General features: G+C 54.0%; 1 protein-coding gene across 13 annotated transcripts in view; it reads left to right on the top strand.

Annotated features, from left to right (window-relative positions):
- The window catches only part of ATP2B2 (ATPase plasma membrane Ca2+ transporting 2), a 365,663-nt gene that overhangs the window by 299,430 nt on the left and 40,747 nt on the right, over nucleotides 1–25,486 (top strand). For 9 of the 13 annotated variants that reach the window (XM_026501360.4, XM_057311933.1, XM_044385062.3 and 6 more), the window contains 7 exons: nucleotides 7,232–7,357; nucleotides 8,993–9,025; nucleotides 10,210–10,269; nucleotides 15,412–15,453; nucleotides 16,296–16,454; nucleotides 19,172–19,386; nucleotides 22,649–22,891. In XM_026501360.4, coding sequence (XP_026357145.1) covers nucleotides 7,232–7,357; nucleotides 8,993–9,025; nucleotides 10,210–10,269; nucleotides 15,412–15,453; nucleotides 16,296–16,454; nucleotides 19,172–19,386; nucleotides 22,649–22,891 — 878 coding nt within the window. The remainder of the gene's footprint in view (nucleotides 1–7,231; nucleotides 7,358–8,992; nucleotides 9,026–10,209; nucleotides 10,270–15,411; nucleotides 15,454–16,295; nucleotides 16,455–19,171; nucleotides 19,387–22,648; nucleotides 22,892–25,486) is intronic. The other 4 variants (XM_048226714.2, XM_048226713.2, XM_048226715.2 and 1 more) reach the window with 2 other exon arrangements.

Raw genomic sequence — 25,486 nt, 5'->3', positions numbered from 1 at the left:
ACCTGAATGCCCTTCCTTCTGATTCAGCGGTTGTTACCATTTTGTCCTATTTGTTCTTAGAACCTCGCTGTGTCATGCAATTGTGATGGTCCTTTGCCCCCTGACACTTCAGGCATATCTCCTAAGAAAAGCGTATGCTCATGTGTGACCACAGCACAGCTAGCAATTCTGGAAACTCAACATCGATGCAGTACCATTACCAGAAGGTTCTATACATATTCACACCCATCGACTGTCCCCGCAGCGTCCTCCGGGCCAGGACCTGGTGCAGGATCTGTGTGGCATCTACGTGGCCTGCCCCTTCAGCCTCTTTCCATGGAAGGCCAGTGGTTTCTAATGCCCTGGGGTCCTAAATCCCTGTGAGAGTCCCATGGAAGCAGTGATCCCTCTTCTGAGAAATAAATGCCCCGACTTGTGACTTTGCAACCTTCCAGGAGATTTGCAGATCCCTAGAGAACCCTGGTCTGGTCTCAATTTGCAGCTGGGGAAACCGAGGCCCAGAGCAGGAGTGTAAAGCACTTCAGAAGGCAGGGCCAGAGCGAGACCCCAGCCTTTTAACCTCCCAGCCCCAAGCTCTCCCTGCAGCCTCCATGTGCAAGTTCGCCTCTGAGGACCCTGGGACTTTATGACCCAGCAGCAAGGCCTGTTTGGAGCATTTGTACTAAATTCCATTGGGAAACCAATGGCTAGGTGCCATCTATGCGACCAGGGAAGGGGCAGGGGCCAGGGGGCCGGGGTTGAGGGGGCTGTCCCCGAAAGCAGCAGGGCCTAGCTCCAGTAGGCCCATTGGCTCAGCCCCCAGCAGGACCCCCACCCACCTCCACCACCCCTGGAGCCAGAGTGTTAACAGCACGAAGTTGCACAGGACATCGGCAGACCCTCTCAGGCCTGCTGCCCACCCTGCCCGCCAAGCGGAAGGCCAGGCATGGAGAGCCGGATCTGCCACCGCTGCCGCCGCCTCCAGGGAGCCTAGGACGACACCGTGACTGCAGGAAGGCCCAGTCTGCCACTCGGCCCGCGCTCTCTCCATTACACTACCCTGCCTCTTCTCCATGAGAGGCAGCGGGGTGTAGTGGATAGAGCACGGGTTCAAGTCCCGGCTCCACCACTCACAGCTGTGTGACCCTGGGCCATCACTCGACCTCTCTGAGCCAGCGAGGCCACGGGGAGGGGAGGGGCTTGGGGTTATACTTGCACCGAACCTACCTCACAGGGCTGTTGTGAGGAGGACAGGCTTGTGGGAGCTGAAATGCTTTGCCAACTGTCTAGTGCTCTGCAAGCATGTGTTATTACTGTTATTAACTGTGTTGATAACAATAATGATGAAGGAATCACTCCTGGGCTGGGAACTGCATTGGCTTTGCTTGGTGCCTGTGCCTGGAGGCAGATAAGAATTCCTAGAAATGGTCTTTATCCCTTCTCCCAGAAAGAGACCTCTCCCCTCTTCTGTCCAGAAAGAGGCCTGAGAAGTCAAAGCCAGGAGCGTGAGGAGCCCTGGGTTCAAGCCCCAACCTGTGCCTCGTGTACTGTGCAACCTCAGTCAGCCATTTGCCCTCTCTGGGCTCAGAAGCCTCCTTCTGTAAAAGTAGGCCCCTCCGGCTCTGCCATCGGCAGCTCAGACTACCCCACTTGCCATTGCATGGCGCTTTGGGCCCGTAAGCCAACATCTGGACCAGGCGGGGACCGTCTCCTGCTGCTCAGAGTCAGTCTAAGGCAGAGATGGCCTTTGAGACAGCCGTTGAGAAGGTTCTGGCCCAACCTCTGCTGCTAGATCAAAAGCCACAGAACTCCCTGTGCAGGGAGGAGATGAAGGTTCAGGTGAGACAGGACAGGCCATCTGGTTGGTGGGAGCCACAGTGTTCCCTGGGCCCGAGCTCCTTTCTCTGTCATGGATGGATGGCTGCTAGGTGGCTGACACAGCTCCCCTCCGTTCCCCTGCTTCCATCTCTCTCCTCAGTGTAGTCCAAACAGCTGTGCCTCCAACTGCACCTACAAGCCTTCCCAGCAAGGTGGAAAGAACTGGTGCCACACCCCAGGCCACGCCGGCTCTGCCCTCCCAGGCTGGGTGCAGGGATGAGCTCTCGGGGCTTCTTCCCCGTCTGTGAAATGGGAGTGATGACGGTCACTCGCAGGGTGATTATGACAGCCCCGTGGAGAAAGTAGCTCAGCTCGTACTTGGCACAAAGGGAGCGCTCGCTAAATATTAATGCTCTCCTTCCCTGCCCCAGAAATACTCCCCAGTCGCTCCCCATTGAACACCAAGAAGACCCAACTCTGCAGCCCTCTGCTCCGATCATGCCACGATCCAGCTTCTCTCCTGCTCCTCCCTCACGGCCCTGAGCTTCAGCCCAGCATCTCTGCTGCCATCACACTGTCCCACCACCCCCCCCACCTTTCCCTGGGCTGTGCCCCCGCCGGTCCTCCAGGCCCAGGGTCTCTGTCGTCGTGTGTTGCAGTTCGCCTGTGTTCCTGTCTGCTCCCCTCAACCTCAGCTACACTGTGAGCTCCTGGAGGGAAGAGACCTCCCTGCAGGCCCCGGAGCCTGGCACAGAGTTGGCGTTCCGCCACATGTGTCCCTCAAGCAACTGAGTGTGGCCCCGGGCAGGAAGTGCCACACTCGGTCCGTCTGTCTGCAGAGGCCTCCCCTGTCCCCCTCCAAACCGAGATCCAAACCCCCGAGATGCAGCGTTTTCATGGAGGCTGCCCTACCCTACCCAGGAGTGGCCCTGTCTCTCTGGGACCCTTGGTGCCCAGACTTCATCGCTGAGAGGTGATGACGTAAGTTAGACCTCCCTGTTTTCCAGAGGACAGACTGAGGTCCAGAGAGTAGAGGGCTGGCCTCAGGTCACACAGCAAAGCAGAAGCAGACAGCAGACTGGTTCCCAGGTCCCACCCACCCCTTGGCCCAGAGCGCCCTCTATCTACCCACCCCTTGTGCTCCCGTATTCTGAGGGGCTCTGTGAGACTAGAGGAGGTGGGGGCTACAGGATGGTGCCAAGGGACCATGGACATTGGGGTCCTGGTGCAAGGCCCTGCCAGGGACCCCTGGACCAACACCCGAAGGGTTCTCACCTCTGTCACTACCCGGAGACCCTGAGTGTTCCTTTGGAAGATTTAATCGATCGACCTTGACTTGGTTCTAACATTAGAGCCGCAGCCCTGGGGTCAAACATCGCCCTTTGAGGGGTATTTTAGAGCTGGGGTGTGATTGCTGCAGGGGGTGACCTGGTCCGTTCAATTCTTCCTCTACTAGGAGGGGCAGCAGGCTCTGAGGTCCCGGGAGGGGAAGGGGACGGCCCCGTGAGGGGTGGGGAAGAGTGCAAGGCTGGGTTGAATCTGATCTTTTGCAAAACCATAAAGCTGGCTTATGAGGGGTGTGGAGATTAAGAAGGTAGCAGTAAAGAATGTGCTGGAGTTCCAGCTACAAGCTGGGCTCTGCTAAGGGGAGACTCGCATTCAGAACCTACCCTCAAGGAGTGCACAGTCTAGTGGGGGAGCCAGGCCTGGAAGCACCCCCAGGGGAAACTGCGGGGGAGGCAGTTCAGAGCAGAGAGATGAAGTGGAGGTCAGGGAAGGCCTCCTAAAAGGGGCCTTCATCCCGAGCTTAGAGGAGGTTTGGGGCCAGGCCAGAGGAGGGAGAAGGGCGGTCAGAGGGGGTAACTACGTGAGCCAAGGTGAGGGACTGAACACAAATCCCTAGTGAGCTGCATGCTCCCAGGGTAGAGGTCACGGGCAGGAATCAGTGGTCAAGGGTCGGTAACAGGCAGGGGTCTCACCCAGGGAGCGCTGAGAGGTACTGGACTTTGAAGGTGCTACCGAGGGTGTCTCGGCTGGGGGACAGTGGTTAGAGCCATGGCTGGGGGCGGGGGGAGCTGCTGGGGCAGAGCTCCCCTGGCCCATCTAATGCTGGGGCCTCGAAGACCACCCCGAGGTTCATCTAAGGGTGAGCAGGGCACGTGCTGCGCCTTCATCCCGTGACCCCACACCCTGTGTCCAACATTGTGGCCGGAGGCTGCCTCCTCCCGAGGCAGAGCTGCCAGCTCCCTGCTGTGATGGGAGTGATTAGATTAGAAGGTGATTTGGGGTCTGATTATCTTGGGTGGAAATTGGCCCCCTGTGTATTTTTCCATCCTGTTTAGGGCTGGGGAGGTGGGGACCGGCCTCCCCATTACCACCCAGGCAGAGCAAACATTTTCCGGATGTTTGAGACCAGGGTTCGAGGTCCTGCCTTCCTGAGGTGGGGACTGGTATGCGACAAAGAGAATCAGCTCGAGAGACAGAGAGACATTCAAATCCTGGCTCTGCCCCCACCAGCCAGGGACCCTGGGCAAGCCACATCTCCCTGAACGTCAGTTGTCTCCTCTGTAAACACAGGGTCAGGGTGGGGTTTAATGAGATTACAGCCTGTGAGGGTTTAGCTCTGTGCCTAGCACACAGGAGGTGTCCTACGGAGGTCAGCGCAGGCCACGGCTGCTGGCGTCTGCGCTCCGAATCAGTGTCATGTGTTCCTTCCTCACCTCGAAAGATCCGGTGACAGCCCCCTACATGACCTCCCCGGACCTCCGGCTCCTCATCGGTCTAATATTGCTGGTATTTCACAGTGCCTACCCCGCACGAGCTGAGCCATTGCACAGAAGTCTTGTCAGCAAGTTATAATTCCCAAGTCCTGTCAGTGGGCCTGGTTCTCCCAGTTTGCGCCCCTTGGGCGAGTAGATGGGCTCCAGGGTCTGCCTGGGCTGCTCAGCCTGCGGTCAGTGTCCAAGGTCGTCCTGTGGTCCCCACTATTCCCTGCCCAGAGACACAAGAACACTGTTCTTCTGTCCTGGGAATGAATAAGGGGCCAGCCGAAGAGCTCACCATCTGAACATCTGGGTTCTGTTACGGCTCGCCGGGCTTGGTGCCCCCTCTGGGAGCCGGCCTGACTTGGTTTACTCACGCACAGATAGACAGACTGACCTTTACCCACCATGAAGGAACTCCCTGGAGAGTGTCCATCTGTCTGTCTGTAAAGGATATTGAGATCATGAGATCTTAGAGGGCAAGGGGCCAGAACACACACATACACCCACGTGCACACACGTCTGCCTTCGGCTCAGGTCATGATTCCAGGGTTCTGGGATTGAGCCCCACATCAGGCTCCCGGCTCAGTGGAGAGTCTGCTTCTCCCTCGGCCTCTTGTGTGCTCCCTCCCCTGCTTGTGTGCTCGCTCTCTCTCTCTCTCTCAAATAAATAAATAAAATCTTAAAAAACAACAACAAAAACAAATCATCAGGGCCTTTTAGCCCTCAACCCCGATCTGGGTCTGGTTCTTCCTGTACAGACTGAGATGGCCTGAGATGGTCCCCTCTCTGTTGGGGAAGGAAACGCATGCTGCATTGAAGAGAGCTTTCTACCTAGGGTAGGAAAATTTTAAATTTAAAAAAAAAAAAAAAAAGGGTGCCTGTAGGTGCAAACTGCACTTACCTGGATTCTTGACTAAACAGCAGGGCCACTGGCAGGCCAAGCGGGGGGCCCGGAGCCCGCTGCAGGGGACACCACACAGGTCAACCCTGTGAGTGGCCTGTGGGACTGTGACAGCTCCTGGGACACAGCGATGCATCCCCAGCACTAGCCTGAGGACAGAGGGCTGGCTGTGCCCGCATCTCCTCGGAACCAGGCCGCCGTAACAGTCGGCCACTTCCCAGGCTGGGTCCCAGCCGCCCCCCACCCCAACCCGGGCTCACCTTGTTTCCCCAGTGAGGCCACAGCTTCAGCGGGCTTGCTTTTCTTTTCCCAACTCTTTTATCGTGGTGAAACACACATAAGATGTACCATGTTAAGCACTGTTAAGTGCACAGGTCCGGGGCATTATGGCCATTCACACGGTTGTGCCACCATCACCGCCGTCCACCTCCAGCACTCTTCATAGTGCAAAATGGAACCTCCAGAACCGATGAACAGTAGCCCCCGAAACCCCCCTCCCGGGCCCCTGGCAACCACCATTCCGCTCTCCGTCCCTGCAAATTTGACTGCTCTACGGAGCTCCTGCCGCAGAATCCGCAGCAGCTGTCCTTCTGGGCCTGGTATCTTGCACGGAGCGTGATGTCCTCGAGGCTCATCCGTGTTGTAGCCTGTGTCAGAATTTCCTTCCCTTTGAAGGCCGAATAATATTCCATTGTGTGTATATAGCACAGTTTTCAGCAGCTTTACCTTTGCATTTTATCCTCACTCTGGCACGAACCCCCCAAGTGAACCCTGGACCAGCCGCCCCCTGCGCCGACAGGTGGAGGGGCCGGTGTCACAGTAGCAGTGAGACCCTCTTGTCACACAGCGGCTGACACAGAAACCCCAAGGATGAATAAAAGTGGAGCCACTCTGACCAGAGGCCTCCCTCGCCCCCCTCAGCCCACTCTCCTGCCCTTCAGAAGAATTCCAGGGCCCTTTAAAACCCAGTTTGAAAATCCTAAAATTCTACCAGAGGGGTTTTCTGGGGAGGTCTAGTGTTAGCGTGTACCACCCCCCAGAATAAAGCTTTAAAACACGTAAAATAAAACACACTGGATCACGAAGTCCATGATATTGAAATAGTTAACATAATAAACAGTGTGTGATAGAGCAACGTATGTGCTTCTTGGTCAGCATGCTAATAACAAGGTCCAGCAGGTGGTCTAACAACCTCTGTGCTTGTAAGATCAGGATGAGCATAAATGATTGCAGCAACTGCAAAATCATAGGACAGAGAACCGTGCCCTTTGTAACGCATGTGATGGCGTTGTGGGCCCCTGACACTCCTGCGGTTGGTTGCCTGTGTTCATAGCCGGTGGAAATGCTAAATTTCAACTAGACATTTGTGAAAAGAAAGATGCCATTGTCTTCTCTTTCAAGTTCCTAGAGCCCTGAGTTCTTTCCCAGATCTTCAGGAGGGAGTAGACCCCTTTTTAAGTGGTCCTGTCCAGTCCGGTCTAGGACAGACGGGGGAGGTGACTCTCCAGGAGAAAGTAGTAGGTGGTAGGCCTGAGAAGTGAGGTGTAGTGGTGTTTGAGTCCTGGGCCCATTACAGCTCTGTCCCAAAGTGAAAGCCTCTTCAAAGGACCTGCCATACATACGTAGTTTGAACCCTAACCATGGGCGGTACCTCAGAACCTCTGCAGGCAAAGAGCCAGGAGCTTCCCGGGACCCAGTTCCTTCCACTCCTTTGGGGAGGGGGCTTGGGCCCATGCAACGGTAACTTGGCTTTCGTCCCCTTCCCCAGGGACCCACGTGATGGAGGGCTCTGGACGGATGGTAGTGACTGCCGTGGGTGTGAATTCTCAGACTGGCATCATCTTCACCCTGCTGGGGGCTGGTGGTGAGGAGGAAGAGAAGAAAGACAAGAAAGGTAAGCACGACCCCCTCACAGACCAGGAGAGGAGCTCTCAGGTCACTTTTTTTGTTGTTTATTCATTCACTCAACAAAATAGTTATTGAGTGCCTTCTGTGTCCACGCCCTGTGCCAACAGCTGCCTCCTGCATCCTTGAGGCCCTGCTTGGGCCAGGAGAGCTCTGTCTGTTCCATCTCCAGGGTCTTGTCCCAGTCTCTGTCTGTCCGGTCATGTCATGAAGGACCCTCCCCCTCAGGCTAGGCTCGGGGTGCTGAGCACTTCGCTGAGTCTCCAGCCTCAAGTGTGCCCTGGTCGCCTCATCAGCCCTGACAGGGAATAGAGAGCCCCACCTGTGCTCACTCTGACCACTATCCTCAACTCCACAGAGCAGAGCTGCAAACCACCCCCAGCACAGACTTGGCCCAGATGGGGGCAGAGGACGTTCTAGGAAAGTTGGCTAAACTTGTGGTTTGCTTTCTCACCCCACCCCCCGGAGCTGCCACCTTGCCTGGGTCCTGGCCGCTCCTCTACCTTGGAAATAAGATTCCTACTCCCCGGGCTCCCCCTCAGCGCGGCAGGCTGGTAGCCTGGGCTACAAGGGCCTCTCAGAGCAGAGGGAGGGATCCCCATCCCGCCAGGCCCAAATCCGAAGGTCCAGGCCTCTGGCCCCAGCACAGCCGGCCCCTTCACCAACACCTACGCTCAGTCTCAGGGACAGACCCCTCTCACATCTTCAGTCTTTTGTCCTGTCTCCTTCCCCAAGCTTCAGAAGGGGTCCCCAACAGCCAGACCATCTGGGGTCCAGGGGAAGGAGATGAGAATGTAGATGGCCCCTCCTTGAGGTTCAGGGGCAGCCCTGCTACCTCCAGCTCTCTGCAGCCAGCCAAGCACAGAGGCTGGGTTATAACCAAAGGTTACTTGTGCCCAAGGGCAGTACCCCATTTTCTAGAGGGGACCCCCTAAGATTATGGCAGCCCCACCATCAGGAACAGTAGAGCTGAGCTGTCCTCAGGGAAGTCCAGAGGCTGGAGAGAACCAGGAGACAGCTGAGGTTGAAACTACTAAGGACGCAGTCCTGGTCAAGAGGCCCAGAGGGTGTCAGGACAGCGTCCACAGAGTGAGGTAGAAGCTGGGCCCAGCTCTGGCCCCAGGGCGCAGGCAGTTGGGCAGATAGGGGCAGTGCGCAGGGTACAGCAGAATGAGGCAGGCTTTGCCCCTTTTCTTGGCCTCACTGGGGCCTGGTGAAGGGCAGAAGCCAGACCTGTGTTCTCAAAGATTTCGGTAGGAAGACAGGCCTCTCCTGCCCTGAAGCACAGGTCAGAGTCCTTTACTGAACACAGACCTGCACCCCAGCGAGACGGGGGTGTCCATGTAGAGGGAAAAGTGGGATGTGGGGGGGCCACGGCAGAGGAAGACGGGGGTCAGCCCAGCCTCTCAAGTGCCCGTGAGCAGCATGGCCGGGACTGGGCCCCCTCTGCACTCCCATCCCATCACCTCCACCTCCATCGTGGGCCCCCATGTCAGGATGACCACAGGCGTGCGGCCATGCGTGTGTGTGTGTGCGCACGCACGTGCGCCCATGTGCGTGTGTACGTGCGGGTGAGGCTGTATGTGCTTCTCTTCATTAACATGTCTCAAAAATCATCACACAGGTGTGAAGAAGGGGGATGGCCTTCAGCTACCAGGTACAGTAAGACACCCCTCAGGGTAGATGGGGCTTTTAGAAATAGTAGCAGCCTTTGACCCCCGAGCTATGGCCCTAGACTGCCAGCACACAGCTGGAAGAGGCTCCTTGACCCACCAGACCCTCCGCTGTCCCCCCATGTGATGCCAGCCCTGCTGGAGGCACCAGCACCTCACTCTGCCTGTTTGCCCTTCCGGTGCTTTACCCTGCCAGCCAGCACACGGCTCCCCCACTGTCTCCACACCGACTCCACACAGCCCTCAGTCCCCCACACCCGCGTGCGGTGCCCCGCTCACCACCACGTGCCCCCACAGCCCTGCTCTCCTGCGCACACCCCGCAGAGCCCATCCCGGCCACCCCTCACCGCACAGCATGGGCACCTCACCCACTAGAGTCTCTTCCGTCTCCTTCCCACACAACCCACCTCCCCCCCACCAAGAAGGAACAACCAGAGTGCATTTGACCATCTCATGTCATTTTTAGCAGGAAAACCTGCTAGTACTTTCTCTGTCTCGTGCACAAAGTGCGACATGCTGGATGTCACCTATTCAATGATAGGGCATCTCGTATGGGGGTGACCAAGGCGATCTTTAGAGTGCTGGTTAGGAAGGAGGAGGTGGCCGTGGGCAGTGGCCTGAGTCAATGGTTCAAATCCTCTGTCACCACCACCACTGGATGGTCCCTCTGGGACACAGCGATGGTGGTCACAGCAAGTACCTGATCAGAATGGCAGGTGCCTGCCCCCCGCCGGTTGTTGAATGCTTCGAAATGACACCTGGCCATGGGTCCCTCTGGCCCTGATGGGCACCCAGATGCCCTCTCATAGAAGCTTCTCTGATGGGGACCTGCCTAATTGGCATGGCCAGAGGGATGCATCGCTCCAGACCTTAGCACAGAACGGTGCCATCCTACCTAACCACATTGATCATCTGCCATGTTTTATTTCAAAGACCCTCCATGTCTGAGTTTTTTTCCCTGATTTTTATGGCATCTCTATGGGAACATTTCACCTCCAACCCCCCCCAAATTTAAGTTTCTTGATTTCCAACTGAGATTTTATTTTTTTAAGAATATAGTCATGTTATTTCCCGCAAGTTGGTTCGTGTCGTTATTGTTGTTGCTGGTCTGCATTGTTGCTTTTCTCCACGGTGACACACTGCATTTTCCACCCTCCCACCCCCACAGCGGCCGATGGTGCAGCAGGGTCAAATGCTGCAGATAGTGCAGATACCAGCCTAGTCAATGGTACGTCTCCGATGGCGAGCTCTCGGTCTCGGTTGGATGGGCGTCTCTCTCCCCCACCCCCAACTCTGGGCTTGCCTCTCCCTGTTCTGGACCGCACAGATCTTGGATGTGCATGGGCAGCTCTGGGACAATTGTCCTCCCACATGGGGCAGGCGCTTAAGAGAGAAGCCACCACCGGGGAATCAGCATGGCCGGGTCCGCTTGCGGCTGCCAAAATGGCACTGGCTCCTGTGGGGCCCTTAACCCCCCAGTGGAGCCCGGAAGAGGGACATACCCTGGGCTTCAGATTTGGCTCCCAAGAAGCGGCATCCCACCCAACGTGGCCCTCTCCTAAGCACACTCCTGGCCCCAGCTTGGGGAAGAAGGCCTGGGGTCAGGACCTGGGCTGAAGCTGGCATCTGGGTCCCTCGTGAAGGCTCCAGTCCTCGATTCGAAAATTCCCTCGAGGCAGGGGGACCCAGGCCGGGGTTCAGCTCTTTGGCCCCACCCCATAGCATGGCTGAGCCACTGATAAACATTTCTTCCTCTTCTCTTTCTCGGAGTAAACGGGCAGGGGGCTCGCTTGGGCTCGGGCCTGGTTCTGTCCCTTGGACGTGGACTGGTGTTTCCTGCTGTTGCCTGTGCTGGAGCATTTGTCCTGAGTCTCTGCATTCTTACGGGCCCCCTCGGGGGTGAGGGGTGGCGGTAGGGGGCTGCCACGGTACCTGGGGTCTGCATTTTAACCTCCTTACCCACAGGCAAGAAGGAATCCCATTCACTTGTCTCCAAGCCTTTAGAGGATTTCTTGTTTCTATACCTTCCCATCTTCAGAGTGACGAGGCTTCTGTGTACTCAGATAAGTCCCCTGTCCCCAAATTAGGTAGCATGATAGTCACCCAGGCTGAGAGCTGTAGGACTTAGTTGTAAAACCGTTGCCCCAGGGAATCGAAGGAAGGGGAAAGCCTTTCTTGCAGCATTGCTGCATGCGAGGCACCTGGCTGTGGGTTTCTCATCCATTATGTCATTTCCTTCTCACCACTCCTAGAAGACGTGGCGATCTTGTCCTACCTCATACTCCCAGCCCCTGCCCCAAGCCTCTGGCTGAGCCACCTGCATTCAAAGTAACCAATGATGGAAGCACCTTGTAGATGTCGGGGGCCAAGCAAGACATTTCTGTGAGCTGCGCCTTGCTAATTTGGGTGTGGGTCTATTTCAGGCTCAGGAGGAGAAAGGAGAACAGCTTGGGGTGTGGGAGGTGTCATGCGTCAGGGAGGGGTGGCGAGGGATGACAGGGAGAACCAATATAGGCAAACCCAGGCAGGGAGAGAATGAAACAGGAGCCAGCGTTCTTTTTTTTTTTTTTAAGATTTTATTTATTTATTTGACAGAGAGAGAGACAGCCAGCGAGAGAGGGAACACAAGCAAGGGAAGTGGGAAAGGAAGTAGCAGGCTCCCAGCGGAGGAGCTTGATGCCGGGCTCGATCCCAGAACTCCGGGATCACTCCCTGAGCCGAAAGCAGACGCTTAACGACTGAGTCACCCAGGGGTCGCAGGAGCCAGCGTTCTGCTTCCCCCAGAGCCGTGAGCCCACTGGGCACGGTGGACGTATAGACAGCGTCCAGGCTTGTTGGTCCCAAAGTAAGGCAGCTTCATGTCCAAACTGTAGCAGAAAACGCCCAGTATCCTGAGAAAAACTGCAGGAAAGATGGGGAACTTGACCACCTACTGTACGCCAGGCAGTTTGCAAACATTTCCCGCTTACGGCCTCATTTGATCCTCATGACAGCCCTGGGATACAGAGTTTATTGTCCCCACTTTAAAGGTGGGCAGACTGAGGCTCAGAGAGATCAAGACACTAGCCAGAGGTCACAGGACGAGAAAGTAGTGGAGCTGGGATTCGAACCCAGGCCTGCTGGCTCTAAGTGCACACTCCACTTCCTGATCCAGGGTTTCCCCAAGGAGTGTGTCTTATAAACTTCACAGGGCTATTAATAGGTCCTGCCCCCAAGAAAAGGATCCTGTAGTCAGAAATGTTTAAGAACCATGGGACAGAATTGGTCTCTTCCTTATTGCAGGACTTCTCAGAACGTTGAATATGCTACTGTATAGTGGAAAGTTAGCCATGGAGGGCTTCCCAGGCTGATTTGGCTGCAGGACGTTTCCTGGCTGAATCTTGTGGGGTTGGTATGTCTCTGCAATATACTTAGGGAAACAGTGCTCTAAGCCATCGCTACTCAAAATGTAACCAGAGGACCAGAAGCCTGGACACGTCCTAGGAGCCTGTTAGAAATGCAGAATCTCAGGCCCCACCCCAGACCCACTGAACAAGAACCCTCATAGTCTATGGCCATACCACCCTGACCTCGCCCAATCTCCTCTAATAAGCTCTCCAGGCCCCAGGCCAGAGTGCGCTAAAGGCTGAGAGGCACCAGGCTGAGCCTTGGTCAATGAGAGAATTAACCATTCCTTGCCCTCTTTCCTCTGAGCCAAATCAGGAGGATGTGAGTATAGAAAACACACTCAGCGGCCAGTAGTCCCTCTGACCCCCACCAAGCCCCTCCCAACTGAAAGCCGGTGTGTTCCGTTCATCTTGGAGGCATTATGATGCTCATTAGCATTTTATTATTTCTTTTACATTTATTAACATACCACTATTCAATACATTCCTTGTAATCACAATTAGGAAATACATCAGTCTGAACTCCAGACGTTAACAAGGCACTTTGTGGTGCTTTTCATAAGCATCGCCTTGGTTGAAATTGTCACGGAGGCACAGGCAAGAGAAGTAACATCTTCCAGTTCACCTCGTTAGTGCTCTGTCTCCCCAGGGCTTGTTTATCAGGGCGCCTCACCGTGAATCCTCTGCATCCACACGCAGGCTTTTCACAGGCTTGGCCCCGGCGATGCATGGAGAGAACGGACCATTTGTCAAAGCTGCGTCTGGCATCTGGTGCAGAGGGGCTCCGAGTCTCCCCCTCAATTCCCCATCCCAGCTCCCCTGAAGCAGCCCCCCTCCTGATCATGCATGGAGCCAGATCGGGCTGTCCCCCCATAGTTCCCGGGCCAGCCGAGCACCACTTTGGCTGAGAAAAGCCCCAGATAAGTCCCTTGCTTCTGAGAAACCAGGCCATCTGCACAGAAGCACCCCCACAGCACTGCTCCCTCCCTCGAACATATGCCTTGGTGATTATTTTTCTGGCCACGTGAACACTATGGAAATAAAAGAGGAAATTGCTAGCTTGGCTAATGGGCGCACACATGGGCTATTGCATCTGATAATATGCAATGCAAATAAGGCCCCTTTGTGTCGTCTAAAACCAAGTATCCAAGAGGAGTCCTCCTGTGCCCTTTAGCCCAGTTAGTAAAATTATTTTTAAAAATAAAGATAATTGTTTTAGTTCATTCCTGTTGGCTCTAAAAAGGCTCTTTCTGTTTTGTTTTTAATGCAGGAAAAAGAACTTTGCGATAGAGCAACAGGGGCCCTTCTCTTTTCCACCCCCAGCGTGGGTCACTGACCCTTTGCTGTGAGAGGCAGTGGGAAGAGCCCGGCATTTCCCTTGGAGAGATAGCACAGGGCTGAGATCCAGGAAAGCCACTTCTCCCCTCTGAGTCACTTAGAGCGTGGTGCGGTGATGGTGATGACGGTGTTATGGACCCAGTAAGGCAGCCACAGGGTTATCATCAGGGTGCTCCAGAAATGAGAGCTGCCTCTGAGCCTCCCTTGGCCTCAGCTTCCTCGTCTGTAAAATGAGGGTGATGAGAATCCCCCCCATCCATCCGCAGGGTCTCAGGAAGACTGGCAAGAGATGACACTCACACACTGCAAAATGCGAAATGGACAGGTGGTTATTACTATAGGCCACTGCCAGGTGCTCTGGAAGCTGAATGTCGCACCCCCATTTCACAGAAGCGGAAGCTGAGACTGGGAGAGGCAAAGCCACACAACTAGTTGGTGTCAAAACAGGGGCTTCAGGAGCCCAGTCCCACCACGACCGCCTTGACGCCCCTCCTCTGGGCTTAGAGAGGCTGAGGGATAGCAGCTGGGGTGGAAACATGGATGCACTTTGGGGCCAGCTCTCCGTTTACCCCCTGGGCCCCGGGCCGGTCGTGTGCCTCTCTGAGGCAGTTTCTCATCTGTAAATGGGTGCAGTACAGCAGTGCCCTTGTAGGGACGTGGTGTGGATTAGATGACATCATGGAGGCTCTATACGCGCCCGGCACATGGTGGGTTCTCACAGAACGTGAGCTGTGAGAGTCACCTTCACAGCAAATGGCCAAGGGTGGCTGACCTCCTCAGACTCCTCTCGAGGTGGCAAGGCCCGTGGGCAGAGCTCTGAGTGAGCTCAGTGGGCAGACCAAGGGGACAGGAGGAAACCCCCTCTCTGCAGTGCCAGCAGGTAAAGGCAGGTGTCTCATCTGCCGACTAGTGACCACCAGTACCTCCCACGCTGCAAACCCAGCCCACAAGCCTCTGGCCTCCCGGGCAGCGCTGATTAGGAGGTGAGCAGCCCCAGGCTCAGCCCTCTCCCCAGCACTGGCATGCAGGGCCGGGGCAGGGGGGGCACCCGGGGGGGAGCGCACCAGCCCAACTTCCCTATCGACTAGGGCCCTGGCTGGGCAGGGGGTTGTCCTTGCTGTGGCTTCACATTCCTCCAGATGGAAAAGGAGAAAGTAAAAGTCTACATACATCAGTCCTGGAGCCAGAAACTAAGGAGCACAGTGACCAAAGTCCTCCCCTTTCTAGAATCGATCTCTCTCTCGCTCTCTCTCTCTCTCTCTTTTCCTTTGCCTCCTCTCAGCCCACCAAAGGCACCAACCAAATTAATCACTGGGGACCTAAGGGCCCCTCTGCTTCCGGCCAGCCAACTCTGGTCCCTTTTACCCTCAAAGGCTGTCATTTAATCAGTACCGTCAGGGCTGGAGTAATTCCCACTGAAGCCCTCTCTCCAAGCCCCCAGAGAATCAGGACAGACCCTGGGGCCAATGCGTTGGCCAAGTTTGCTCTCGTCTCAGGGCCTCCCCAGCATCCCCATGTGGAGGGATGGAGTCGGCTTGGCCCTTGCTCCATCTGTGACGTGAATGTCCGTGGCCCTGTCGCGTCTTTGTGATGATCAACGTGTGCTGTCTGTTCTCTGTCGTCTGTTAAAATTCTTTGTCGTGTAGGTAAAATGCAGGATGGCAATGCGGACGCCAGCCAGAGCAAAGGTAACCCTTTTGTATTCATCGGCTTCTCTGGTCCCTGCAGCCCCTCCCCCGCTGGCTCAGAGTCAGGCTAGAAGCAGACAGGTCCGTACCTGCAGGTGCCTGGCATCTTTGGGGGGGAGGGGGTGGCTGTGATTCACATGGTGCCAGGCTCAATGGAGACATCACTGGTGAGGACAGGGGACACCTGTGAGCCAGCTCTTCCCCAGCCTTGGAGCTACGCTGCCCATTTAGCTGAAGACTTGAAGCTGGTTCTTTGAGATCCTTAAGGGCTAAGGGGTAAGGCCCCAGACCCACCAGTCAGTCCTTCACTGAAGGAGGAGGGGTCATGGCACCCATGCATAGGGACACTCTCTTTTATCTTTTAAGCCCCCTTTTTTGACCCTCCTGTCTGGCGACTACTTAATATCCCAGCGACATACTCAAGAACCAACTGGGGGTTGTCTAAATGTGGGAAAGCTGAGGGGCCATTTGGAGAAGGATCTGTGGGCTTATTCAGCCCCAAAAGGGACACCAGCCTACTCCTACTGGGTGTCCAAGGTGGAACTGTGTTTCTCCTTGTTCACACTTGGATTCCAGGTCTGAGGCAGGCACTGGCCCTGGGACCAGGGTCTCCAGCTGGAAGAGGCGGACCCCATATTGCAGGATGTCTGTGCCAGCCATGCAGGGGTCCAGGCAAGGGAGTGAATGCGTCACCACACTCCCCCCGGGGCGGGGGGGGGGGTTGCCAATATCCCCACCCTGCCGGCTGACCTGGGTGTGTGCATGTCTGTGTGTGTGTGTGCACGTGTGTGTGTGTGTGTGTGTGTGTGTGTGCATGCATGTGCGTGCTCTGCCCCCTGCAGCCAAACAGCAGGACGGGGCAGCCGCCATGGAGATGCAGCCCCTCAAGAGTGCCGAGGGTGGAGACGCAGATGACAAAAAAAAGGCCAACATGCACAAGAAGGAGAAATCCGTGCTGCAGGGCAAGCTCACCAAGCTGGCTGTGCAAATCGGCAAGGCGGGTAAGCGTGTAGCCACAGTGTGCAAGGTGGGACGTGGGGTACACAGCAGGACCCCAGCCAGGGCCCTGCCCCCAAGCTGGCTCTCAGTTGCTTCATCTGCAGAGTGGGGGCTGGCATGAGATGGTCCCTGAGACCCACCCTTTCCTACCACAGCAATCAGCCAAGTTCCTTATGCTCAAGCAGTAGGTTGGAGCAGGGGAGGGCCAGGACGGATTGGGGCTCTAGACTGACACCCCCCCCCACCAGCTGCAGTGCAGAGGAAAGATTGAAGAGGTTGAAGGCAGTGCCAGGAGCCCAGTGAGAAGCCTCCTGTCTGAGCCTCAGCACAAGCCCCGATTCCCCACGGAGCTGGGAGCTCCAGGTGATGGCTGGTGGTGGCCCCTCCGGCCCAGGAAGCTGAGCCCAGCTGCAAGGCAAGCCCTGTCCAGCTGACATGGCCTTGGCCTCTCCTCCCGCATGAGGACATGCAAACACCAAGGCCTCCCCACCTGGCTGTCTCCCGGCTCTAATTATAGGCACCACAGCGTGGAAAAGGGAGGCAAATTACAGGCTTGGCTGTCTATATTTAAACTCGGGGCCTGGTGATAGCTCCCGGCTGCTGGGAGCTTGGCTTCCCGCCCCTGCGACTGTCAGATGGGGATAGAGCCGGCTCTGAAGTTCCGCAGCTGGAGGTAGGGGCGGGGGAGCGATGGGCCCAGGGATTTCCTCCATCCTCGGCAAGCAGAAGACTCCACAGAACCACAGCACAGGCACCGGGATGGGGAGGGCAGGGAACGGAGTGATGAGAACCGCCCACGGCCTTCAAAGCCCTGGCTCATCCCCCTCCCCCTCCTCAGCCTGGCCAAGAGTGGAGTTCAGGGTCGAGCACTTCTAGGTTCACATCCCACCCCTGCTTCTCTCTTGGGCTGAATTCCCTGAGGCAGAGCCTGAGATGGGCGGGCACAGGATTTTTAGGGGCGAGGGTGCTCTCAGGTGAGACCTATAAAGGGTGAGAGACTCAACAGGGCCAGGGAAAAAGCCAGATACTTTCTGGAGAAATCCCCGTGTCCACCTACGTCGGCAGGATCCGTCTGGCCTCGGAGCAAGGGGGCTGGGCTGTGGGACCCCCAGCTCAGCCATTGAATATCGGCCATCAGTTTGGGCGGGGCGCCATCCCAGGTACTTCTTGACCAGGAGTCGGTGATCTCCAAAGCGCGAACTTCCTCTGGCAGAGGCTGCAGGTGTGCACAGAGTCTGCCGCACCCCCAACGGGCCAGGAGACCCTGGGTGATCCGAGCAGGTAGCCCCCGCTTCTGCTAACTCTGCGGTGCTCCTCTGGCCTGTGGCCTTGGACAGGTCCCTTCGCCTCACTGGCCCCAGTGTCCTCACCCAAAAAAGGGCCCCCTGCTCTTTCCTGTGTCTGGAAGGCTGTTTCTGCAGGTCACCATCTGGCTGGTCCTTCTCACCATTCCCAATCTTCTCAAGTACCACCTCCTCCAGGAAGTCTTCCCTGGACACCCTAGCTGAAGTAGTCACTCCCCACCAGCCCATGTTGTTCTATTTTCTTTTTTTAAGCTTTATTGAAGTACAATTAATATACAAAAAATTACACACATTTAGTGTACATCTTGGTCAGTTTGGACATATGCATATATCCGTGATGCCATTACCACAAGCAAGGTACAAAACATATCCCCCCTCCAAAAATCCCTGTGTTCTTTCCGGGGGTTTTCTGTTTTCCGTTTTTTCGGTCAGAACACTCAAGAGGAGATCCAGCCTCTTTACCGATTTTGAAGCGCACAATACTGTGTTGTTCACTGTAGGCCCCGACTGTAGAGCAGAGCTCTAGAACTTCTTTATCTTGCATAACTGAAACTCTATATCCACTGAAAAACAACCCTCCGGCTGCCCCTCCCCACAGCCCTTGGCAACCACCCTTCTACTTTCTGCTTCTATGAGTTTGACTACTTATATTCCTCACGTAAGTCCTTCGGCGTCTGCCTTCTCTCATTCAGCATAATGCCGTCCGGGCCCATCCACATGGTCGCAAATGGCAGGGCTTCCTTCCTTTTTAAGGCTGAGTCATCCTCCTCTGTGTGTCTATACCACACTTCCTTTACCCACTTGTCTGTCGCTGGACGTGGGGGTGGTTTTCTTACCTTCAGCCCGTGTCGCGCTCGGTCCTGCCGTCCTGCGGGTTTTCTACACAGCCTTATCCCTCTATGGGTGATCTTGTTCACGAGCTTGCTGCTTCTTGTCTGCCTCCCCCTCCAGGGTCTCAGCCTCCCAAGGGCAGGGACTCCGTCCCCTCTAGAGCTGCGTCCCTCGTTCCTGAAGTAGGAGCTGCCAGGCGCCTGGGTGATGAGTCCGTAAACCGTACCAGCTGCACATGATCATGTGCGAGAACTATGCAGGCGGTCCGAACTCATCCACGTGGTCTCGGCACACATTCCTGGAGCGCCCACGAGGTGCCGGGCACTGTGCTAGGCACTTTACGTGCATTCACGGCATTTGATCCTTGCAAAACCACTGAAATAAGCATGCATCTCCATTGCACAGAGGAGGAGACTGAGGCTCTGTGAGGGTCAAGGTCTTGCCCCGGGCCACAAAGCTAGTAAGTGGCAGAGCTGAGATGTGAGCTAGGGTCTGCCTGGCCAAGTGTTTGGTCTCTATCTCACTTCCCACGGCCCCCAGCCCCAGGAGAGCCCCTGAGCGGTCTCCCCCCACCCCTGCTGCAGGTCTGGTGATGTCGGCCATCACGGTCATCATCCTGGTGCTCTACTTCACCGTGGACACCTTCGTGGTCAACAAGAAGCCGTGGCTACCCGAGTGCACGCCCGTCTACGTGCAGTACTTTGTCAAGTTCTTCATCATCGGCGTGACGGTGCTGGTGGTCGCCGTGCCGGAGGGGCTCCCTCTGGCCGTCACCATTTCGCTGGCCTACTCGGTGAAGGTGAGAAGGGGAGGACTGGGCAGCGCAGTGGGGATTGGCTGCCCCCAGCAGGGGCTCTGGGGGGTGGACCGTGGGGCAAGCGCTGGGGCCTGCAGTAGAGCTAACACCTTGGAAGCTGGGAGAGGAGACATAAGCAGGAACCCGGAGCTCATATGCCCCGAGGGAGTCAGGGCCTGTGGCAGCCCAGGGGGCCACACCTGGGCTACAGGGACAACCATTATTCACCCCAGCCAAGCGTTACATTGCAGAGGCAGGACCCCCCTCCCATTGCCAACTCTTCACATTTTTTCCAGAGAAGCCAGAAACCTGGACTTAATATTATTAACTCTCTTGATTTTTAAACATTGATCATCAACTCCACTTTAAAAAAAGCAAAAACGTAAAAAGCAAAACTCACCGTGCGGGCCCAAACTCATCGCCATCCCACCAACGTAAGTAGAAATCTGCAGTCAAAGCCCACTAAAGCCGCAGTGCTTCTGCAACTTATCTCAGAGGTTGCTCCCTGAAGTTGGGAAGAGATGAGCCTAAAACCAAAGGACATCTGATTTAAGGAAGCCCCCTCCTCTTGGGGATGGGCTGAAAATGGAAGAGGTTTTAAAAGCAGTTTAATGAAGGGTGGTAAGCCCCTGAAAGTTGACTGTGGACACTTGGGTCTGGGGTGTGTTCCTAATGCTCCCTGGATGGCAGAGCCCCACTGCCCCTTGTTCCCAGGCCGTGGCCATCCATGAAGCCCAGACATCTCAGTGGGCGCCTCAACCTTGGCTCACAACACGGCCTCATTCTCTGCCCTCGGCCCCATGGTTTTCCACCTCGGAGGGCAGGGCTCTGCACTCCCAGTCCCAGGGCCCCAATGCCAGGACGTCCCCATGAGGATGAAGGCCTGGGCGTGTTTATAAACAAGGCGTTGGCTCCGAGAGCTGCCAGAGGGCGCGGCGGGCGTCAGTTTTCAAGCTGGAATTTGGACTGGGCTCGCCGATGTAATTTCATACAGAAAAGAGATCTCCAGACAGGTGCCAGAAAGTGGCAGCTCTGGGTAAAGGATATGGCCCTTATCATCGCCTTGTTTTAGGGTTCTTGAAGAAACTCCATCCCACAAACGAAAGCCCAAACAGGTCACAACACGATGCTGCTTGGGGGCCTGGGGCCCAGAGATGGAGATTCTCATGAAGCCATGAGTTGGGATCCCCACGGCCACCCAGCCAAGCTTGGGGTGTCTTGAAAGTCACACAGAGGTAGTTTGGGGGGATCATACGCAGACCATTTTAGACCTCTGCACCGTCTACATTTCGCATCTCTGGCACCTGGTGCCTTCAGCTGTCTTAGGTCGTGTTACTTATACAGTCACCTGATAAACTGAGTACAACACCCCAACCCAGGAGAGGCAAAGTCTCCCCTCTCTGAGCCTGGCATACACCCCCCAGAGCCGCCATCAAAAGAACAGAAATGATACTCAGAGACCCAATGTGAGCCATATGTGTGATTTTAAATTTCCTAGTAGTCATGTTAAAAAGAAAGAGTAAAAAGAAACAGGTGACATTAATTTTAATAATCTAATTTACTTTACCTGTTATGTCTAATTACTCGCAATCCAATGTGTAATCAATATACAAATCACTAGTGAGATATCTTACATTGCTTTTTTCATATAAGTCTTCAGAATCCGACACGTATTTTTACACATACAGCACATTTGACGTCAGACCAGCCACACTTCCAGTGCCCAGTAGCCACCTGTATATTTTTAAGCCCAACAGACGAACCCTCTTCCCAGCGTACAGATGGGCAGAGGCCCGATGGATTGATCCAGGCTGTGAAGTTAAACGGAGCCCGGCTCCATTCTCAGCTTTAACCCTCATTATGTATATGATCCTGGTCAAATCACTTGGCCATGGCTTTTCCATTTGCTAGCATGGGTGACCACAATCCTCAAAGGTTTCACAGGCCTCCTGTAACATCAGACAGGAAAATAAGTGTGGAAGAACTTTGCAAACTAAAGTGTGTTGCAGATTCCTCTTGCTATTGTTCATGCATTCAACATCCATGAAGTGTTACTATTATCACAGGTTATAATAAGAGAAAACTGCAATAGCATATAATTCTACCAATACTCATTTCTTAGCAAAATGAACTGCTATTAAAATTATTCTAATTGCACTCTTTTTTTTTTTTTTTTGCCCTTTTTATGAAGAGTTATGATGGGGAGCAAGAATAAAGGAAATCAGATTCCTAGGAACAGACTAGAACAATGTCTGATTCAGCCTGTGGCAACTTTCCATGTCCTCCTTTGACAGATAGGGTCACTGTGTCAGCAGGGCCAGCATTAAGTGTGGCAGTGCCTTGAGAATTACTTCATTCGCATGAGTTCCTTGAGAACCTAGAAGAAGCTAGGAGTGGAGCTGGAAAGACAGAGAGGAAGGCAAATACCAGAAAATTCATAATAATATGTATGGTGGGATTTCATTTTTGTTATAAATTTAAAAAGAAAAGATGTCGATACATAAGCTATATCCGTTCTGGGTGATGGCATTATGGCGGATTTGTTTCTTTTTTATGTTTGTATATTGAAAAGAAGTTTTTGATTTTTATTTTACAAGGTATAATATATATTCGATGCAGAAAAAAATAGAATCTATGGATTTTTTTTTAGAATATATCGATTGTTTTAAAAGAAGGTAATATAAATCTCCTCTATCACCCAGAAATAATGACACTAATATTTTGACATTTTTCCAGATACTGTCCTATGTCTATAAACACATATATTCTAAATTTACTTCTTTTTGGTGGAACCAAAAATGACCATGAAAACCAGGCACCAGCAAAAGAAGGTACATGTGAAATAAATAAATAAATAAATAAACAAACAAACAAACAAACCTTAACCAAATAAAAAATGGCTACTTCTCTTAGGGTGTAATATTTGAGGTCATTGTAAAGGACCCAACCTTAATTTATCACCCTTTTCCCTATTTTTTCCATAAGGAATACAGATTACTTCTGTAGTCCAAATTAATAAAGTCAATTCATCAAATTTTTTAAATGGTTCAAATAATGAAAGTGAAGAAAAAGGCTGCACACACACACGGAGCCCCAGCGTCCGAGGCCGTGGCAACCCACGTCCTTTGCATGTTTGGGAAACCAAGGTGCGGATTGAGCAGCTCTGTCCCACCTGCCACATGCTTCCCCAGTGTCCCCACCCCGCGCCCTGGGCCCCCCAGCTCCCTCTCCTCACTGTCGCCCTCTCACCTGCCCCTGCCCCCAGAAAATGATGAAAGACAACAACCTGGTGCGCCACCTGGATGCCTGCGAGACCATGGGCAATGCCACCGCCATCTGCTCGGACAAGACAGGCACACTGACCACCAATCGCATGACAGTCGTGCAGGCCTACGTCGGCGATGTCCACTACAAGGAGATCCCTGACCCGAGCTCCATCAACGCCAAGACCATGGAGCTGCTCGTCAACGCCATTGCCATCAACAGCGCCTACACCACCAAGATTCTGGTGAGTGGTGCGGTCTCCGCTGGAGGGAGTGAGGTCTGTGGGGTGACGCACAGATACCAGACAGAGGGAGCGACGTGACTCATATTTTTGAATCCTGCTGGTGCATTTTGGGGTGGTCGTATAGTAAGCAACTTGTTTCTCTTTGATTTAGCAATGATGTTTATATGACCAAAAAAAAAAAAAAAGTGTTAATTGTGTTTTTTAGATCCTATCATTGTCCCCCTTACAAAAAAGAAAAAAAAAACACACTTTTTATTCGTTGGCTTTTGCTATGTAACTACAGTAGTCCCCCTTATCTGCTCTCAATTGCCTGCAGTCAACGTCGGTCCCATAGCAGCTGACCCTCCTTCTGACATATCGTCAGAAGGTCGAGAGTCGCCTCGTGCTTGGCACACGCTGTGTCGTTCCCCTCACTCATCTCATCATGTAGGCATTTCATCATCTCACATCAGCACAAGAAGGGGGAGTACACTACAATAAGATATTTAGAGAGCAACCACGTTCACATAACTTTTACTACAGTATATTGTAATAATTGTTCTATTTTATTATCAGTTATTAATCAGTTGTTAAACTCTTACTGTGCTTAATTTATAAATTAAACTTTATCATGGATATGCATGTCTAGGAAAAAACATAGTATACATAGGGTTTGGTATGATCCACAGCTTTAGGCATCCCCTCGGGGTCTTGGAACATATCCCCCGAGAATAGGCAGGGACTACAGTACTCCCAAACTCAGCAGCTCAAAACCAAACTGTGTATTTAGCTCACAATTCTGTGGGTTGGCCATTGAGGCTGGGCTCAGCAGTGTGGCTCTTCTGCTTTCACTGGGACTCCCTCTCGCATCTGTGTCTGTGATGGCTCGTGTGGACAGCTCTGCTGATCTCAGCAGCAGTGTAGGCCAGTCTGGGATGGCCTCAGCCGGGATGGTTCATCTCGGCTCTGTGTGGTCCCACCTCTTCCAGCAGGCTGGTCTGGGCTTGTTCACACATCATCTTGCTGCATCCTGTTGGCCAACGCAAGCCAAGAGGCCTGTGCAGATTCAGAGAACGAGGAAATAGACTCCATCTCTTGATGGGGGAACTGCAAAGTCACATTGCAAAGGGCATGGATTTACAGAGGGAAGTAATTATGGCCATTTTTATGAACGATCTACCACCAATGACATTGTCGTTGTTAGTAATAGTAGCAGTATCACAAGTTCTGATAAGAAAAATTATCATATTCCTCTCTCAGCCGAGCCGTGTAGACTTATCATGCTGTAATCCCTATTTGGTTTAGAAGCACAGATGGCCTTTTTGTAATTAACAAACATTTGGATGAAGAGAAACACAGAATTGTCCATCCAGCAGTCAGTCGGCAGCCAGATGTAGGGCATTTCTGTAGTGGGAGCATCTGGGTAAGCGGCTGGGCTTTTTGGCTTACCTCCCAAATGTGCCCTAGCCCTGACCTCTCCCTTCTGCCCCAGAGCCAGCTCGAAGCATCATGGTCAGGCTGGGTTGTAGGAGCCACCAGCAGCTTTATCCAAATGGGGAGGCGAGTGTGACTCAGCAGCGGGGGGCTGAGGGCTGATGGGAGAAGGGGGGAGGAGGCAGCTTCTGCCTCCAGATGCTGGGGCTGCAAGAACTGCACCGTCCAGGCCAAGCAGCCACCCCATCACCCCAGAGCTGCAGGCTGAGGGAGGCCCACGAGGAGAGGAGAAAGTAGGTCGGGAGGACACGTGCACAGGGGTGATCGAGAACCCCGGGGGTGATGCCAGAAATGACGATGATGTTTTGTCTTCTTCCCACCCCACCCCCACCCCAATTTGGGAATCAAGGGAGATCAGCAATGTTTTATTCTGTTCCCCCGGCCTTCCTAAAATAACCGAGATGCTGTTAATGGTCTTGTCCTGCAGATGTGGCAGAGAGGGAACAGGGCAACTTCCAGAGTAGGTTTCGGGCGGTGGGGTGGCCGCGGGGGCACAGCCCTTCGAGGTGGGCTTGGATTGAGATGTAGGTTATGTGATCACAGGAAAAAAGCGGTTCTGGGATCTGCCAGGAGAGCTGAGGGGACATCTCAATTAGGCGGTGTTGCATAGCACTGGTGGCAAAGCTAAAACCTCATTCCCAGCTGTTGGTTGGGTCCATGTGGCTTAAAGGACAAGCGTCAGGGAGTCTACCTGGGGAGGTGTAGCTGCTGAGACTGGAGAGAGGTCAGGGACCCAGGAATAGGGATCCTTGGTTTGTACTCAGGCTAAGTCACTTACCTCTCAGGCACCAGTGTCCCCTGATGTGCCTTGATCCCTAGCATCCTAGGACTCTTCTTTCTGGGTCTTTCCTGAAAGCCACATGGCTCTCCTTGCTGAGGGCTGATGGTCATCAGTATAGAGGACAGCAGAGTCCCCTGGTAGTTGTTAAAGCTCATCCTTTGGAGCCTGGCAGCCTAGCTTCAAACCCCTCTCTAGCTGTATGAATGCAAGCAAGTTACTTAAGCTCTCTGTGCCTCGGTTTCCTGGGGAAAGTGATAGGATTATTGCAAGGATGAAGTCAGTTAGTAAGTGAAAAGTGCTTCGCACAATGCCTGGCTCATATTCAGCACCATGTATGGTTA

The sequence above is a fragment of the Ursus arctos genome, unplaced genomic scaffold (assembly GCF_023065955.2).
Source record: "Ursus arctos isolate Adak ecotype North America unplaced genomic scaffold, UrsArc2.0 scaffold_14, whole genome shotgun sequence".
Classification (NCBI taxonomy): domain Eukaryota; kingdom Metazoa; phylum Chordata; class Mammalia; order Carnivora; family Ursidae; genus Ursus; species Ursus arctos.
The sequence above is the reverse complement of the archived record's forward strand: the minus strand, read 5'-3'. Positions and strand labels throughout refer to the sequence as shown.